At 50.2% G+C, this 13801-nt stretch overlaps 1 protein-coding gene across 2 annotated transcripts in view; it reads left to right on the forward strand.

The window, feature by feature from the left end:
* The window catches only part of RFX7 (regulatory factor X7), a 46188-nt gene extending 32543 nt beyond the window's left edge, over positions 1 to 13645 (forward strand). For both annotated transcript variants that reach the window (XM_083712420.1, XM_083712421.1), the window contains exons 6-9: positions 534 to 618; positions 1660 to 1867; positions 3799 to 4094; positions 5852 to 13645. In XM_083712420.1, the coding sequence (XP_083568546.1) occupies positions 534 to 618; positions 1660 to 1867; positions 3799 to 4094; positions 5852 to 9226 (3964 nt within the window). In that variant the 3' untranslated portion in view covers positions 9227 to 13645. The remainder of the gene's footprint in view (positions 1 to 533; positions 619 to 1659; positions 1868 to 3798; positions 4095 to 5851) is intronic.
* The last annotated feature ends 156 nt before the right edge of the window (positions 13646 to 13801 follow it).

Here is a 13801-nt window from a genome sequence, read left to right on the forward strand (position 1 = left end):
GGATCACACCTGCATTTCTGCCCTTAAATTCAGAAAGGACGTTCTGTTGACCAATCAGCTTTGTATCTATGTTAGGTCTGTGTAAGAAAGTTACTGTATTTTTTGCACCATAACACTCACTTTTTTCCTCCTAGAAAGTAAGGGGAAATGTCTGTGCGTGTTATGGAGGAAATGCCTACAGGTGGCGGGGGGGGGGGGGGAGGATCTGCTGCAGTCATGAGCAGAGGATCCATGGTTCCCCTTCCTTCCCTCCTCCGTGGTTATAAAGCATGGATCCACATGGATCCTCAGGATTTTTGCATTGGGCTACTCCAAACTCACTGTCAGATCACATGTCTGTGGCCACAGCATGAACCACAAAAATCATATATCCACTATTTCGTTTAGAATATTTTTTTTCTTGTTTTCCTCCTCTAAAAACTACGTGCGTGTTATGGTCGGGTGCGTGTTATAGAGCGAAAAATACGGTAATTTAATGCAAAGGGAAATACTGCAATTTTACAATTATTTACACCTTAATTTTAAAAAATCACGTATTGCTATAGTGGACTTCGGAAGAAAGCTTTTGTGCAGATGCCCACACTCCCCAACCTTGACTTCCACAAAACTGCCGATGGGGTAATGTAGACACCTGAGCTGTTGGGCAGAATGATTAAGACCTTTTAGGTAGAACAAAAAGGGCTTTAAGGAAAGCTGACAGCTTAGCGTTGCAGAATTAAAGATTACTGGGTTTGCTTTGCAGAAGTTGGAATGTTTAAAACTAAGGGATTTCATTATGTAGTAAATGGGAAGAAGGAGCAACTTCTTAAAACACAAGGTAAATCATAAAGTCAAAGACTCCTCTGACACTTGAGCTTGTTACATTTTGTGTACACATTGGGCGGGAAAAGAATACCTCCTCTGCTTTCAGAAATATACTGCATGTCACTTTGGAAATGTTGGGGCCATGTGCCTGCCACAAGACACAAAGAGCATGTTTTCACCATGTATTTTTGCATCTGTCCAAATGCAGATGTGACCATATCATGCCTGCAAGCAGTAGTGTGGGAAATGGCATTAAAAGAGGGGGCAGACTTTATCCATAACTTTTTTTGGGGGGGAGAGCATCTTTGGGGGCCCTCCAGATGTTGCCACACTCCCGACTCCCATCAGTACCATCCGTAACCATTGGCCATGTTGGCTGATGGGGACTGATTGAGACTAACAACATCTGGAAGTTCCCTGCAGGCATTCCATAAGCACTTTTTTGAAATGAGGAGACCTGATTTCAGTTTCCTTTTGTTAAAATGGTTACTGAAGCTTCATGTTTTATATCAGGTGTAGGAAATTTGGCAGAGCCACCAAGACAGTGTCTGAAATAATTTTAAAAGGCTAAATCAGAGTGGAAAACCCACTTCAGGTCCTTCAAGAACCCCAACACAATGCCAGAATTCTTTTACTTACCTTACTGTGTTATGGAAGGGACACCATGGAGCTTGTGGCAAAAATAGCGAGTCCTTTTCAAGGGAAGCATCAACAAACCCTCGCTCAGGCCTTCCTTAAGCAGCAGCTCAGTACTAGCCCCAATCTCCATGGCTAGATTGAAATGCCTTGTACTTTTCAAGTACTATAGCGAAGCTGTTGCTGTTGCTCAGGGTCTCCTTTTTGTTTTTGTTTCAGCTGGAAGGGGCAGAGTCCTCTGGGCACCTGCAGAGTGCCGATGAAGAGGTGGTGTCAGCTGCCTGCCAGCTGGTCTGCCAGTGGGCCCAGAAAGTGCTGAGCCAGCCCTTCGATTCCGTCTTGGATCTGGCCCGCTACCTGGTCAAAAGCCACTACATAGGCACTAAATCAATGGCAGCTTTAACCGTGATGGCTGGTGCCCCGGCAGGTGAGGAGGTTTGGCTTAGTGCACCATTTGATGTGCTGTTCCTGGGAGGAGAAAAAATGTTGGCGTTTTTCATGTTATAAGGGTTGGAGGATTCATATTCCCCTACTGTAAATATGAGCGTGGTGGGCCCATGCTGAAATCTCAACAGATTTATTTTGGAAAAGCATTTTGGGACTTCTGGTTCATTCTTGTTGGCCTGTCAGTAATCCGGTTTGGGGAGCAGAGTTTTCTCTGCACTGGCTCCAAGGATTATTGCATTATTGCATGTTCGTTCTCTCTCTCTCTCTCTCTCTCTCTCTCTCTCTCTCTCTCTCTCTCTGTGTGTCTGAGTGAGTGTGTAGTTAGAGTTCCATTATCCTGTACACTGCTTAGAAATACAGTGGTGCCTCGCAAGACGAAAATAATCCATTCCGCGAGTCTCTTCGTCTAGCGGTTTTTTCGTCTTGCAAAGCAACCCTATTAGCGGATTAGCGCTATTAGCAGCTTAGCGGCTATTAGCGGCTTAGGGGCTTAGAAAAAGGGGGGGAGCGAAAAAAATCGCAAGACTCGCAAGACTTTTTCGTCTTGCGAAGCAAGCCCATAGGGAAATTCGTCTTGCGAAGCGCATCAAAAAAACGGAAAACCCTTTCGTCTAGCGGGCTTTTCGTCTTGCGAGGCATTCGTCTTGCGGGGCACCACTGTATTAAACATATTAGCGGTTTGGAAGTACTTCTAAAGAAAGAAATTTTAACAAGGGGGTCACTTGGGACAAATTCCTTCCTATATTAAATTGAGGGTGGTACAGTCCCTGCAGAGGGATCCTGCTATCTCACCTGATACATGGGTTTTCTATATGCAGGGTATTTTATTGTGAAATATTTCCCTACTGTGACCAGAAGCAGTGCAGTCTGAGGAAGGCCTTTTCTCCTGAAAGTCAGTGTGCCACTTGGCATGCAAGCATCTCTTATCTGCCTGGGAAATGTTTGGTCTCTTGTCTAGAGCTGCAGCAATGACTCAGTGAGGCGGCGGGGGGGTGGGGGACAGGCCTAACTCTGCACCATGGAAAGACCCACCAGCTATCTGGTTGCAATACAGGAGGGTCTACAAACCCCTGCAGCAGGTGGACTTGACAATTGTTTAGTTGTTGTTACTTCCATTTTACAACTTCTATTTTCATTTCTGTATAGAAGGAGGGGACTTGTGTCTCACAGAGATGCGTTCGCTGGGGACCTTACAAAATTTATTCACTGCCACCTCCTGCCAGGCATTTGAGGTGCTCTTAGGCAACAGTGGGAAACTTCTGGCCTTTGGGCCCAGTTAGGCCTGGCACGGGTTCCAGCTTGGCTCATGAGGTGTTTCCCCACAAACCATGCCTGCGTGATGTCATATGTGGGGCAGGTATGTCCAAGACTACAGAGGGATAACTGGAAGCTTAATGTGAGCTCCCAATTCAAGTGGGGCTCCTCACTGGGAGTTCCTTACCTTAGCCGAGGGTTAAAGCAGGGTCCTTTGAAGGCACACACCCTGCACCAGTCAGCTCAAATGCACGCTTTTAAAGGAGGTTACTGCAGCACCTGACCAGCAGTCACAATGACCGCCTTTGAACTTGGACAATAGTTGTTGTGGTTAAGCAGACTGTGTGGCTTTTGCAGTTGTAGTGTTGCTGATAAGCCTGATGTTGTGCTCCTCCAGGTACCTGAGGGCACAACCCTCTCCTCCTCTGCAAGTGAACCCAAACTGCGTCTGAAGAGCTTGGCCGAGGATTGTGTGGGCCGTCATTTCCCATGCTGGTGCCCCCCTGCCATTTGGGATTACAATTCCCATCAGCCACAGCATCGTAAGACTGAGCTGGCTGGGGCTGATGGGAGTTCTGGCCCAACACAGCAGGAAGGCTGGTGTAGGTGCTCAAATGGCAGGCCTGCCTTACCCGCCCTCCTCCTCATCTTTTCCAGGAATCAAAGGGATCCCCCAGCCTTCGGCTTTTGTCCCAACCGCGGAGAGCAATTCCTTCCAGCCCCAGGTGAAGACTCTGTCCTCCCCAGTTGACGCAAAGCAGCAGCTGCAGCGGAAGATCCAGAAGAAGCAGCAGGAGCAGAAGCTGCAGTCGCCTTTGCCAGGAGAGTCCCCGGCCAAGAAGGTGGAGGGCACCACCAGCAATGGGGTCACCAGCCTTTCCAATGGGAGCCCAGCCATCTTGTCTCCTCAGCCCATTGGCATTGTCGTGGCTGCTGTTCCCAGCCCTATAACGGTAAGCTGTTGGCGTGGATGTTGGTAGACACAGTGGGCCCTAAACCTTTTGCTGACCTCCCCATGAGCTTCCAGGTGGGAAATAAATTGGGGTGGGGTTATCTTGGGTACTGCGTGTGATGATGAGTTGAGGAAGACAGATGAATTCAAATCTATTTTCTCTGGAGGTTTATTTGGGGGAATACACGGAAGGAACTGAACTGATTTGTAGCAGGGTTTTTTTGGAAATTAAATGGGGTTAAACAAATGGAAGCGAAAGTGATTTGGGGTGATCTGAGGGTGGGGTGCAGATTTATTGTAGAACTTTTCTGGTGTGATTTGAATCAGGAAATTATCTGGCTTGGCCTTCTGTGACATTTAAAATCTAAGCGTGAATCTATAAATAATAAACTAGCATTTACGGATTTTATGCAGGTTTGCGCCTGTGGCCCTGTGCTTTCATGTACAGTGGTGCCCCGCAAGACGAATGCCTCGCAAGACGAAAAACCCACAAGACGAAAGGGTTTTCCATTTGTGAGTTGCTTCGCAAGACGAATTTCCCTATGGGCTTGCTTCGCAAGAAGAAAGCCCATAGGGAAATCTCCGGGGACCTCTTTTAAATGCTGGCGGTGGGGAGCAAAGCCTTTCCCCCCCCCCCCGGCCTTCAGAAGAGGTCCAGGAAGGCCGGCGGGGGCCGAAAGGCTTTGCTCCCCACCGCCAGCATTTTAAAAGCGGTCCGTGATAGCAGGGAAGCGCTTCCCGCTATCCCGGACGGCTTTTGAAGGCAGACGGGGGGGGGGGAGCAAAAACGTTTGCCCCCCGCCGGCCTTCAGAAGAGGTCCTGGACCTCTTCTGAAGGCCGGCGGGGGGCAAAGGTCTTTGCTCCCCCCCGCCTGCCTTCCCGGGGGCTTTAAAATCGCCCCGTGACAGCGGAGAAGTCCTCCGCTGTCCCGGGGTGATCTTAAAATGCTGGGGGTGGGAAGAAAAGCCCTTGTCCCCCCCCCAAGGCTTCAGAAGAGGTCGGGGGACAGACTGTCCCCGGACCTGGTCTGAAGGCGGTTTCCATAGGAACGCATTGATTGATTTTCAATGCATTCCTATGGGAAACCGTGCTTCGCAAGACGAAAAACTCGCAAGACGAAAAAACTTGCGTAACGAATTAATTTCATCTTGCGAGGCACCACTGTACCTTGCAAGATCCCTGACAATTGGGAAATGCAGCTATGCTCTCATTTCTTGTTCCTTGGTGAGGTCACCCGACGGTCGGGGGGGGGGGAGAGGGAGGGAGGGAGGAGGAGAGGAGTCTCCCTTGCTGAAAAAGTGGAATAAGGCAGGTAGAGAGGTAGGGAAAAGGTGCAGCTGAGAATCAACATGTGGCAGCCACAGGGAGTCACATGGAAGTTTGACGGTGGCAATGAAGAGATCCTTGGCGATTTTGTGAGGGTTGTGGGCTGTCAGTGCAGCGGAGTGGACAAAAGATGCGTATCAGTGGAGAGCCCACTCCCAAGAGTTTGGACAATAGTTGGTGGGGCAGGAGGTGTTGAAGAAGCCGTTTTTTGAGAATGGGGAAGAGACACATGTGACACATGAGTGGGTCAGAGAGTTAAAAAACATAGGGCATGGGAGATTGTAGGATGGGGGGCTGTGTCAAACAGGAAGTAGTGGAAGTGGACAGGAAGGAAACTTGCCTTCTGTAGACCAAATTTGATCTGTTTAGTTTTGCTGGGTGACTGGTTTTATAAGAGGAGTAACTGGAACCTTATTTCCCTCCCCCAACAGGTGCCGAGGACCCGGCAGTTGGTGACATCGCCTAGTCCTGTGGGTTCAGCCGATGGCAAAGTTCTCCCGCTCAACGTCCAAGTGGTCACCCAGCATATGCAGTCGGTCAAGCAGTCACCAAAGACCCCCCAGAATGTTCCCGCCAGCCCTGTTGGGGATCGTTCTGCCAGGCACCGCTACCCTCAGATCCTGCCCAAGCCTGCCAACAGCAGTGCCCTCACCATCCGATCCCCAACGACAGTGCTGTTCACAAGCAGCCCCATCAAGACCGTTGTCCCTGCTCAGCACATGAACGTGGTGAAAATGACCACCATCTCCCTCGCTCCGAGCAGCAGCAGCGCCGGCAGCACGCCGGTCAAGCACACGCCTTCAGTTGTCAGCGGTTCCGGAGCAGCCGACGAGCTGAGGACTGTCCCGCAGATTCAGAATGGGTCCGTTGTTTCGCTTCAGTCTCCAGGGCCCAAAGCTGGTGGCAGTGGAGGAGCAGCAGGAGGAGGCTTGGCTCCCTCTGCGTCTTCAGTTGAGGTCAAAATGGAGCCAGAGGCAGCCCTGGAGGAGACAGTGCTGCGGTGCCAAGAGAACTCAGACGCCTCTAAAGTTGCAAAGGTTGCTCTGAGCACCTCAGTTGGGCAACAGAGGAAAGGTGAAGCAGAACTGTGGAAAGGTCAAGCCGAGGAGGTCCGCGGAGATGGGAAGTGTGTCCAGGGCTGTGACCTGAGAGCCGAGGAAGCAGGAAGGAAAAGCCTTGCCCAGCCCACTGAACCCCGCCCCGTTCCCACATTGGAGATCAGTCCTGGCACGATCACTCCCTCGGTTGCTATGCAGACCTTCTCTGGCACCAGCATCCCTGTGCCTCCCGGTGGTGACAAAGTTTGTGCTAAAAGCCCAAGGAAGCGGCTGCCATCTGCCTTTACAGACTCCCAGGGCCCCCCAGTCAAGAAGCTCTCTGTGGGGCAGGTCTCTGCAGCCAGCACAGAAGCCCCCAAAGCGGGAGGTGTGAAGAAAGTGCAGCAGAGAGTGGTGGCTGTGGCCAAGAGCGAAGGGGCTGCAGCACTTGTGCAGGTGCCTGGCAAGGTGACCATCAAAGTCCATTCTGCGGTGCCCAGCAGCTTAGTGACCACTTGCCCCCTGGACGCCGACCTTGTTCTTGACTCCAGCGATCCCACTTTAGGGCAGCAGCTGGCAGACTCCTCTTCAGACATCAAAGTGAAGTTGGAAGGGAACGTCTTTGTCTTAGAAAGCAGTTCCCAGCCCAGTGACCGCTTTAGCCCCAACATATGGCAGCATCTTGCAAAGAGCTCCGACTTTGCCCCTCTGAACTGCGAGCAGCAGCCGCTGCAGGAGGACGTCGGTGTTATGGCTCTCACCGAACACGCTGGCGGCTCAGAGGCCTTGCCGAAGTCTGTCTGGGAGCCAGTGCACTTCGAAGGGCTCCAGCAGGCAGCTGCCTATGGCCAGCAGGTGCAGAGCCAGGGGCCAGAGCCCTCTCTGGAGCAGCAGCTGCAAGCGCAGGCGCCAAGCCAGTTAGCTCTGCAGCCGGAGCTCAAGGAGTTTGAGGATGCCGCCTCGCAGTCCAACGAGAACTTCTTCTCCTTCGACGACGACCTGACCCAGGACAGCATCGTGGAGGAGCTGGTGCTCATGGAGGAGCAGATGTCCATGAACAGCTCTCACCTGTACGGGAGCTCCCTGGGCATGGCCCTCCAGAGCCAGGGGGCGGCCCAGGGGGCATCCTTGTCCTCTCACGCGAGCAGCGCCCACTTCTACCACCCGATCCACAACAGCGGCACCCCTGTCCACACCCCAACGCCCACGCCCACCCCGACACCTACTCCCACGCCCACTCCGACGTCCGAACTCATTGCGGGATCGCAGGGCGTGTCGCGAGAGAGCCCCTGCTCCAGGATGGCTCAGACAACGCCCGTCGACAGTGCCCTGGGGAGCAGCCGACACACGCCCATCGGCACGCCCCATTCCAACTGCAGCAGCAGCGTCCCGCCAAGCCCCGTGGAATGCAGGAACCCCTTTGCCTTCACGCCCATCAGCTCCAGCATGGCCTACCATGACGCTAGCATCGTCTCCAGCAGCCCCGTCAAGCCCATGCAGCGGCCCATGGCCACGCACCCCGACAAAACCAAGCTGGAGTGGATGAACGCTGGGTACAGCGGAGTGAGCAACCCGCCCGTCTCCAGCCATGGGATCCTCCCGAGCTACCAGGAGCTGGTGGAAGACCGCTTCAGGAAGCCCCACGCCTTCGCCGTCCCTGGCCAGTCCTACCAGTCTCAGCCGCGGCACCACGACAGCCATTTTGGCCGCGTGACTCCTGTCTCTCCCGTCAGCAGCGCCGGCAGCAAGCAGGAGGGCTTCGCTGTGCCTGCGCCCCTCGACGGCAAAGGGGCGGGTTCCTCCCATAACAGCAGCTTCAGGTGCCGGAGCGTCAGCCCTGCTGTGCACCGCCAGCGCAATCTCAGTGGGAGCACCGCTTGCCCTGCTGGCAATGTGCTGCGCTCCAGCACGACGACGGCCGCGACCGCAGCGCCCTTTGGCAGCCCCGTCACTCCGGAAGTCCACAACACCTTCAGCGCCGTCCACGCGGACACGAGTGCCAGCAGCCTTGCGCAGAGAAGCCAGTCAGTCCCCTTGACCGTCATGATGCAGACGGCTTTCCCGCCTCCTCAGAAGCAGCCGAATTCTAAGAAGATAACAAATGTCTTGCTGAACAAGCTCGATTCGGATAACGATGACGCGGTGAGGGGCCTGGGGATCAACAACATGCCCTCCAACTACACAGCCAGGATGAACCTGACCCAGATTTTAGAAACTTCCTCTTCCACGTTTCCGAGTGCCAATGGCGGCCAGAACGTGCTCAGCCCCAGCCCTTCGGTTTTCGAATTCCAAACACCAAGTTACCTCACGAAGAGCAGCAGCGCCGATCACATCCCTTTTGCTCCCGGAGATAACCAAGCACAATCGGAGCCTCTGGAGGAGGAGGAGCAGCAGCAGCAGCAGCAGCAGCAGCAGCTGGATTTCAGCAGCACCGTGAAAGACTTCCTGGGTGAGGGCAGCCTCCAGAGCAGCCAGCAGCTGGCCAACCAGGTGGCGTCTGATCTCAGCAACGTGGCCTCCGTCTTCTCCAATGACATCAGGTTGGCTTCCGAGCTCTCGGGCAGCATTAATGATTTGAACACGCTGGACGCAAACCTTCTCTTTGACCCGGCTCACCAGCAGGGCCAGGACGATGAAGCAACACTGGAAGAATTAAAGAACGACCCCTTGTTCCAGCAGATCTGCAACGAGTCCATTAACTCAATGACTTCGGCAGGTTTTGATTGGATGGAGAGCAAGGACCATCCTGCTGTTGAAATGTTGGGTTGAATCTTTTTTTTAAAAAAAAAAAAGATTTAAAAAATAAATAAATATATGTAATATGATGTATGTAGCACACTGTATCTAAAAGACAGACAGACACTTTGTATTTGTCTTAATGGAAGTGCCTCCCTGCAGCAGAAACATTGACTATGACTTAATTGTGGCATTTTTACAAAACGAAAAAAAAAAAAAACCAACAACAACCAACACCTTTTGCTCCACCAGCTGCTCTATTCTTCAGCAGGGAATATTCAGTCTTACCCATTTTAAAGACTTTTCTGAAGGATACAGCCTGATCCAGAGCCAGTATTAGATTTTTAAAAATTTTACTTACCGGACAGCACTTTTTTGCTGTTGCAAAAGTGGCCGGGGAGGTTCCAAGAGTGTAGTGAGTCTAAATTTCTTAAGGAAAGGGGCTCGCCAGTTCCCCAAGCAGTGTTACCTGGCTGCTCCTCCCTCTGTTCATTTCAGTCAGTGCCGCCCTGAGTCCCTTGTTGGGCTGCTGTTCTCTGGGTTACCAAGCAAGCTGCACTGGGAGTGGAGGTCATGCAGCAACCATGTTCCTCGGATGGAGAAGGCTACGTGCGCTTGGGTTTGGACACGGGGCCCTTGCACACGCTGGCGCATCCCTTGCGCTGGAGGGCCTGCACACATCTGTGAGGAGCGAGCCTGTAGAGGAAACGGGGGAAACGGTCCAGGAGGCAAGAATTCCCTGTGTATATCCGCACAGGTTGCTTGATTGGGTGATGGACTTTAAATGGCTGCTTCCCAAAGATTCTGGGCTCGCTATCGCCTCCTCTGTTTCATTGCTGTTAGAGAAGCACAGAGGTGGGGGTCCCAGCTGTGGATAATGGCGGAGGAAGACTTGGGTAAAAGCTGACCATACAGCTTAGAAGGTGTGAGAACGCTATACTTAGACACCAATACAACTTAAAATGACAATAAAGGGCTAAAAGGGGGAGCGACAGATAGGAACTATCAAGGAATGAGAAAGAAGCACTAAAATTTTATTGGAAAGTGTGTGGGGTGTGTGTGTGTGTGTGTGTGTGCTTAGCCTTCTTTAGTTGCTTGAAAATCTCAGCTTAAAAATCTATCTGTTTTTATTGGTTTTAATATCCTTGAAAGGAAATGTAATTCTGAGCCTTGAAACTTCATAAGACTTCATTCCGTTCTGTTTCCTATTTATTTATCAGAATTGGAGAAACCTGAAGTTAAGGTGGAAATGGCCCCAACCCATCCATTCTCACTAGTAAACAACATTTGGGGTGCAGAAAAGCAGTTGCCTCTTCACTGATGTGCAACCCCTCTGCTCTTTCCTGAGAAGCTGATAGAAAGAACAATTTTCATAGAGCCATAAGTGCTACTAGATGCCATGGGGTACAGACATGCCATGGGATGTATTTCAGAAGCTACCCTACACAAACCCAATGGAAATGGATGGGGAAAGATGCATTGGTTTGTTGGTGCCCTATTTCCGCCTGTTGCACATGGATGCGCCCAGCAGGAGCTGCCCGGGGAGTGTGGCCATTGCCTTTCAAAGGACTGTGAAGAGAGAACAGACAGCCATTAGCCAGCTGGGGCTTTACTCAGGCAGAAGGATCTGTGCCAGAACTGTGACTTCACCTGGGAAACCTTTTGCCAGATCCATTGTCCAAGGTTGCGGGAAGCTGTTCTCTGGGTGCTTGTGCGGTGTTTGCCTCCTCTTGTAACGTGGGCTGATCATTTTGCACCTGACAAAACCCAAGTAAGGTGTCAGGGCCAGAATATTTCTGGGAAGGAGAGAAAGAGAGAGAAGCCGTTGCAAATGGCTGCCCATGAGACAAAGCAAGCAAAAAATGCACCAACCAGTCATGGCAGGCTTTTGAGACTACCAGCCGGTCAGACGTAGATTGTGCCCTGATTGTTGGCACATGTAGGGCAGTTCCAGAGCAAAAGGTTTCAGGGCAGCAGTTCTGGTTAATGTGCTCGTGAGGAGGAGGTTTTCCCAGTGTTGTGCCTCTGCTTCAAGGTGCTGGAATCCAGGCCCCATGACAATACTTCATTTCAGGCCCCACAGGGATTGCCAGCATCTTACTCCATGTATGTGGGCCATAGCCAGCCCCTTTGGTGTCAGTGGGGTGGGGGGCAGGGAGCAAGGAGCAAGGGCCATGGGGAGTTTCCTGACTGCTTGTGTGTTCCTGGAGTTAAGGCAGCAGTGTATAGAAAAGTTGACTTTGGAGGCGAGGGCAAAGCAGCAACTACTTACCTGGGTACCCCACAGCACATGCACCCAGTATATTGTGGTTTTTTTTAAAGGGAGAAATCCGATTTCTGCATGGTTTTTGGTTGTAATTTTTAAGATTTGTGTGTGCACACGTGTTTTTCATTAAATAAAAAAATCTGGAAGTACAGAGAATCAAACCAAACGAGATTTCCCCTTTCCATCTAGGTTTTGTCCTGGGTGGCAGGATAGCTGTGTGTGTGTGTGTGTGTGTGTGTGTGTGTGTGTGTGTTTTCTCACATCACAGGCCCTTAAAGGAGGCATGCTGGCTTATATTTTAAGCACTCCTTGGCAGAGAGGGATGCCTCCTTCACCCCTGCCCAGGCATTACTGCTGTGCAGATGGAGGTTCCCATTGGGTTCTCTGGCCCCCTCCAAGAATGGCACTCTTGGTTTGTCCCTAAGGTGATGGTAGTGAAGGTGTAGCAGCCTGGGGGTGGGGGTGGTACATGTGCTGCTCATCCGTCTGGCGCTCCTGATTGGCCAGCAGGGAGCTCTTGCCCACATCCAGATCAATTGGGAGTGGAGCACTTTTTTGACCGGTGACCCACCTTTAACCCAAAATGTGTTGGATGCATTGTAGATACAGGTTTGAGCATGGACTATAATGTAGATACAAGCTACAGATGGCTGAATTGAAATCAATTTTAAATGTGAGACATTCAAACTATCATGTGACCACTATCATTTTGTCTCTCCGCCCCACCCCCTCCCCCAAATAAATAAAAGAAAGGCCTGTTACCTTAATTTTGAAACGCCACTGGTAAATCGGACTGAAGCGATAATTCTGGGAATTCTGCGATAACTTAAAAGCGAATTGAATGGAAGTTAGGTTTGCAAGGAGGGCCTGGGGAACCAAAACTTTTTCACACACACTTCATGGTGCTAGACCCAAAATGGGCTTTTGTGTATTGTTGGCCTGTGCTTGTTTTGTGGTTTCCTCCGTGTGTTTGGAGTTGTAATGGGCGGCTTGCTGGACCCCTCCCTCTTCCTGGTGCTTGCAACCCATTCTGCTTTCTGCCTGCAGACAAGTCCCTGCTTCACACCAAAGCGTGCCATCTCCGGGGGGGGGAGGAAGCCCCCTTCTGCCAGATAAGACCCCTGCAATGATGATTTTAGTTGTTCAGAGGGTTGCTCTCCTTGGCTAAAGGCGAATGAACTTGCACCCCCATGTACAGTATTGCCAAGAATATATTTTGGATTTGGCTGGCCAGCCTGTTGGACTGTGTGGGGTTCAGCTATTGCACTAAGGCTTCTGTTGAACTGTGGCAGGCACATTCCTTAGGATAAATGCAACAAATTTGACGGCCCACGGATTATAAAAAAAGAGAGAAAAACAATGACTACAGAAAACTTTTTTAATGTGTTTCATTATTAAAAGGCAAAATGTCATGCAAATGACAGGTAACTTGTCTTATGTAGCAATGTGCATTGATCTCAATGAGATGTTTCTATTTCTTATTCTCTTACGTGAGAATCTTACAGCAGGAAGAAAAAAAAAGAACTGTTTTGTTTGCCTCACCATGTTAATACATGACCACCTGATGTGCATGCGTGTTCTCTTGACTTACCTTGTACAGTGCTAGGTAGACTCTTGTAACCCACTCTTTTTCATTATTATTATTTTTGCGCTGTATTAGATCTGGGTCTGTGCTAACCAGACAAGCATAGCTGAATCACCAGTTACATTTTTTTTTTTTTTTACGTTTACTAATTCTGCTTAGTTATTGTTAAATACGTTACTTTCTCATTATCTTTATTGCTCTGGTGTTGGGGGGGAAATCCTTTTGGCTTAATTTTTTTCATGAGAATTCATGAAGTAAAGAATTTGCAAATAATTGCAATAAGCACTGACTTTTGAACTGAAAAAGAAGGAAATTGTTTCTTGGGCAGTGCAGCATCTGAAGTTTATATAAAGTCTTGTACTATACTTTTGTGCTTTCGATAAGGAAAGAAGAAAAAAACCACCCTCTCTACCTTTTCATCTAGTGCACAGATTCTTCTCTCTCTCTCTCTCTCCCACCCCCGGTGTTTTGTTGTCTGTTGTACCTGCTGAAATGACAGTAGTTGGATATTGCAGTAGCATTTCAGTTGATTTTTTATTGAAAGTGCTCAAAATTTGTTTTTTTTTAATGTTTTCAGAAACAATAAAACATTTTATATTAAGCTGGACTTGAGGAGCAATTTATTACATGGACACGGGTGTTAAGAAACGCCGCGGGGGAGGGTGTGTCTCTCTGCAATGTATGTGGGAAAGGGTGTATGCAAGACCTGTACAAGCCCCATGGAAACAAGCATTAAATGTGATAAACAAGAATGGTT

This window comes from Podarcis gaigeae (assembly GCF_964106915.1).
Source record: "Podarcis gaigeae genome assembly, chromosome: 14".
Taxonomy (NCBI): domain Eukaryota; kingdom Metazoa; phylum Chordata; class Lepidosauria; order Squamata; family Lacertidae; genus Podarcis; species Podarcis gaigeae.